Source organism: Alligator sinensis, unplaced genomic scaffold (genome assembly GCF_000455745.1).
Source record: "Alligator sinensis unplaced genomic scaffold, ASM45574v1 scaffold842_1, whole genome shotgun sequence".
Lineage (NCBI taxonomy): Eukaryota > Metazoa > Chordata > Crocodylia > Alligatoridae > Alligator > Alligator sinensis.
In genome coordinates, this window is record NW_005842295.1 from 1506833 (window position 1) to 1511436 (window position 4604).

General features: G+C 40.3%; 1 protein-coding gene across 1 annotated transcript in view; it reads right to left on the bottom strand.

Annotated features, from left to right (window-relative positions):
* Positions 1–4604, bottom strand: part of USH2A (usherin) — a gene marked incomplete at its 5' end in the record, with an annotated part of 567922 nt that overhangs the window by 385263 nt on the left and 178055 nt on the right. Inside the window, one exon of the mRNA XM_025209559.1 lies at positions 2951–3224. Coding sequence (XP_025065344.1) covers positions 2951–3224 — 274 coding nt within the window. The remainder of the gene's footprint in view (positions 1–2950; positions 3225–4604) is intronic.

Genomic DNA, 4604 nt, shown 5'->3' on the forward strand with positions numbered 1-4604 from the left:
CACCCCCCCCAGCCATACTGCCAGGCTGCATGGCAGGGCAGGGTAGGGGGCTGTTCCAGAGCCACTGGGATTTTGCAGGGGGGGCAGCTTGGTTGGGGCCAGTGCAGAGCTGCAATCTGCATGCTCCAAGCAAGGGTGAGCAGGCAGCAGATTGTGGCTCTTCCTTGGCTTGGGACCATGCTGTCACCACTGCAAAGAGCCAGGGCAGAGTCGCGATCCACTGCCTGCACACCCCTGCCCAGAACATGCAGGCTGCAGATCATGGCTCTGCCCTGGCCCTGACCAAGCTGCCTCTATTACAAGATCCCAGTGGCTCCAGAGCCATCCCCTGCCTTGCCCTGCTCTGCCATGTGCCTGCTAGTGAGGCTGGGGCCAGTCTTCATGGCAACCCAAACCTTATGCTATTACAGCGCAGCTGCGACTGGGTTCTCCATGGAAACCAGCCCCGGCCATGTAGGCAGGGGCTGCTGAGAAACGGTGTCCACTGCTGGCTGAATCTGGCCCATAGGCCAGACTTTGTCTGCCCCTGGGCTAGGCTGACATGGGGTCTTTCTTCCCCAATCCTCCCATTGAAGCTATGCCATGTGCAAGAATGAATACAAGATTCATGGGAACAGATTCATGAGGGCAATAACTCTAGAGAGAACAGTCCTAGGTTCTGGCCACCATTTATGCAAAACCCCCCAAACTCTTACATCTCCCACCATATACCCCCTGCCCACTCCTGTTTTATGAGAATACATCATTTTCCTATACCTAGGGTGTGTGCCTAACACACTGTACAGTTATGCTCCTTTCTAGTCTCATTTCTTTTCTGCTTAATGCTGCTCATCACTATCATCATTTGATTGGCTCACACTGAAAAAAATTAAAAGGCTTCATCTGAGAACTGAATAAGGTTAGATATAAGTTTACAATATGCATTTAAGTAAAAAAAATTAAATGTGAGTGCCAAAAGTTGCTCATGTGTATACATCTAGAAACCTAAGGAAATGGCTTCATTACTGAGCATCTGCAATTCCCAGCTGAGGTTAGTGAGAGCTTTAACATATATACTTTAGACACCAACTTTTGGCCCAAAAATTCATAGATCCCTGTCCTGAAGGCAGTGTGTGTGTGTATCAACTCTGAAGCTGTGCCATCTAGTACAGCTGGTAACATGTAGTATTAACAGGATACAAAGAATATTTTGGTTTGGTTTGCCCCCACCTTTCCTGCCCCCCCACCCCCAAAAAAGAACAATCTAAGAATTGTAGTGCTTTTAATTGATTTTAAGCCTCCTACAGCTGTGAATTTAAAAACTAATCAGATTTGCTTGTTTACCTATATTCAATATCAACACATGCATTGAAACCATCTGTAAAGTTCAAGTTCTGAATACCAACACTGAAAACTTCATTATTAATCTACTAATTGTCATTTGTTTACCAATATCCAAAAAGAAACTGTGAACAGCAAGAGCTTCATAACAGGACTCATAAACCAAAAGGAGGCCAAATATCACAGGGTCAAGTTTATGACCATACTGCAGACATTTTGCATTTAGCTGATCTTTGGCTGGGGACCATGAACAGCAGGGTATAAAATATAACAACTCTGTGCTGTTCTGTTTACAATGTCAATTATTTCTGTTCCAGAATTGGAGGAATTCAAAAGTTGGTTAAACACACCCTTGTCTCCACTCTTCATGGCCCTGTGCCAATCACAGCTGGTCAACCCAGAACATCTGACATTCAGAATGCTGCATTCAATGAAAACTCTGCCTTTCTTCAGCATTGCTGGGAAAGGGTTAATCAGCTCTCAGCAGTCACTACATGTAACAGCATCCTGCTGTATGATAGCATGCCAGTGATTTAATGCATCTCTCTTGCATTTCATTGGCTGAGCATATTGTCACTCCAGATCCTGGAGGGGACTTTTGTCAGTGGACTCTGAAAAATCAGTCTAAGCTGGTTCTCTCCTAAAGGCATTTCTTACTCTTCTGCATGTACATCCTACAAGTAAATGTTTATTACTTCTCTGATTCAGCTCTTTTGATTATAACTGCTTAAGTTGATATCACTAGAGTTGGGGAATTTTAACAATCTAAAGAAATGGGAGTGGTCATCTACAAATCATATACCATGTTTTTCTAATACCTATAATATTTAAATTAAAACAGTTTATTTTCATATAGAATAAAGATCAAATCTACATTTAGTTCCTACATGGATGGAACATTTTTCCTACCCAGAATACTGTGTGATAGATAGTATGGTTTTCTGGATAATACAAGAGTTGGGGTGGAAGAGAAATTATATATAGCTCCTTCCTCTTTAAGTGTCCAGTTTACAACAAGGGTACAGACAGACCAATCTCAATCAAATCTAACACTGCTAACTAGGAGCAAATGATATGTAAATCAAGAGGCTGTCATCTCAGCTAGACCAGGTTAGACAAAATCTAAGATCCATGGCACATATTCACTTAATGGCATGATGGGATCTGTTCCCTGATCCCCAAATTTGTGCCTCCTGCCATGCCAGACATTCATAGCAGGACATAGAATTTTGGGACTGGAGATCAAGTCCCAGTTGTGCTATTACTGCATGGTGGGAAACCTTAAAAAAAAAAAAAAAAAACCAAGACCATAAATAATGATTTAAAGCATCAATCTTATTCTTCCAACAAGAGCATGTTCTGTCCAGTCCAGAGTCTGACACCACCTGCCTGAGACAACTACAAATTTTATTAGAATGAATCTCAACCTAGTAATAGCTTGTCATTGTTTGTAGTTTTGCACCATAGGCAGATAAGTTCCTGAGCCAAAAGAGTGTTATATTAATCTTTAAAAAGGGGAAGTTCAAGACAGTCTCACTGCATATCTGTTTGACTCAGTGTGAAGGCACCTATTTATGGAAGAAATGGTACCAGTTCTTAGAACACAGAAGTTTTCTTTGAAGTTACTTACCTTGCTGTAGCCCCAGGTCTTTATAGGAATCCTCTAATTCAGATGGAATTCCTCCTATGTAGACTGGAGAGTTCACTTCCAGCTGCTGAGCATGGGGCTCCAGCACTTGCTCTTTCAATTGATTCATGTTTGCTGAAACCACCAAGCCTTCCTTTTTAACAATTACTTTCTTCCACTTTCCATCACAGTAAGACAGCCCTAGCCAGAGATTCACTTGTGTAACGACAACACCAGTTTTTAACAGGAAGCTCAATATTCCACTCTTCAGCTCAGTCTGTATTTTAAAATAAAAAAGAAAGATTTAAACAAGAACTGCAGACAGAGAGGAGGAAAAGGTCAACATGTCTCAGATGTTTAAAGAAATTCAGCTGAATGAAGGGTACATAAACATTTTTTCCTTCAGGTAGTTGGACTGCACACTAGTTAGCAGAGGATACAGCAACTCTAGTAAATAAATTCATACCTTCTAATGACACAATGGGGTTTTTTCCCCTTAACCTATCCAGGACTTCAGCATCAACACTAGTATAACCAAATGAAGAGGAAAAAAGACAACTTAAACTATTACAGTTTCTGTTTGACTTTTTTTTTGAAAATGAGAAAACATCATTTCTTCTATCATTTAAATTTTTTGGAAGAATGTGACAAGACAATGAGGAAATGAAGTGTCAGAGCTGATTAAGTTCTCTTTAATTGGCTGGCGAACTCAATTTCAAAATTCTCCATTATATATTGATTCCATATTTCATCCTTATTGTTGTAAATCTAAGTAAGATAATTGTTTCTGTATGTGCTGTTTGAGAGTAACATGTCAATTTTCTAATAGGAATACATTTTACCTAAATTTTCATTGTGGAAGTAAAGTTTCCATATGCTTTGCAGACAAATTCTTTATCCTAATTGGCAGGGACATACCGGCTAGTATTTTTCAGATTCTAAATTGGTTAGTACAGAATACTGGAAATTTTAAATAAGGAAGTTGGGGGAAAAAACTGGATAAGCTCACAGAAAAGACATTTCAGGTTCCATGCCAAAATCTTATTAAGTGAAATAAGAATGATAAATTAAATATACATTTTAGCATCCTTATTGATAAGCTGACATTATACTTTTTCAGACACTGAGAATGCCAATGCTACCACATTACAATATTTATATTTTGATTGTAATTTAATAACAGTAGCCCCAGACATACAGGGAGCTGCTACCCTGGTTCTTCAAAATGCTGTCATCAGTGTGGATCCCATCAGAGGCTACACATTCACCAAAAAGTCTTACTTTGGAGGGAAGGGGGGTTATAGCCAGGCCTTTGGGTCCTCTCACAATAGAAAATCTTTGGTAGCTATGGACTCTAAAAAGTAGGGTGAAAATCAGATCAACGGATCCACTGTAACAACAGCAGCTTGAAAAATCTTAACTCTGGTAGGATAAGTCACCATTCTTATTTTACACATGCATCTATGTGAATCAAGCTCTAGGTGACTGGCAAGCAACATCCTCTAAGGATAGTGAAGATAAAGAGTTTCAGCAACATCAGCTGAATATCAGTGGTGTCCCAAATCTGACATCTGTCCTAACATCCAAGTCCAGCACACAGTGCTTGACAAAGGTCAGTGGCTTACTCCATATGCTGCCACTTTATATATTCTTGGAG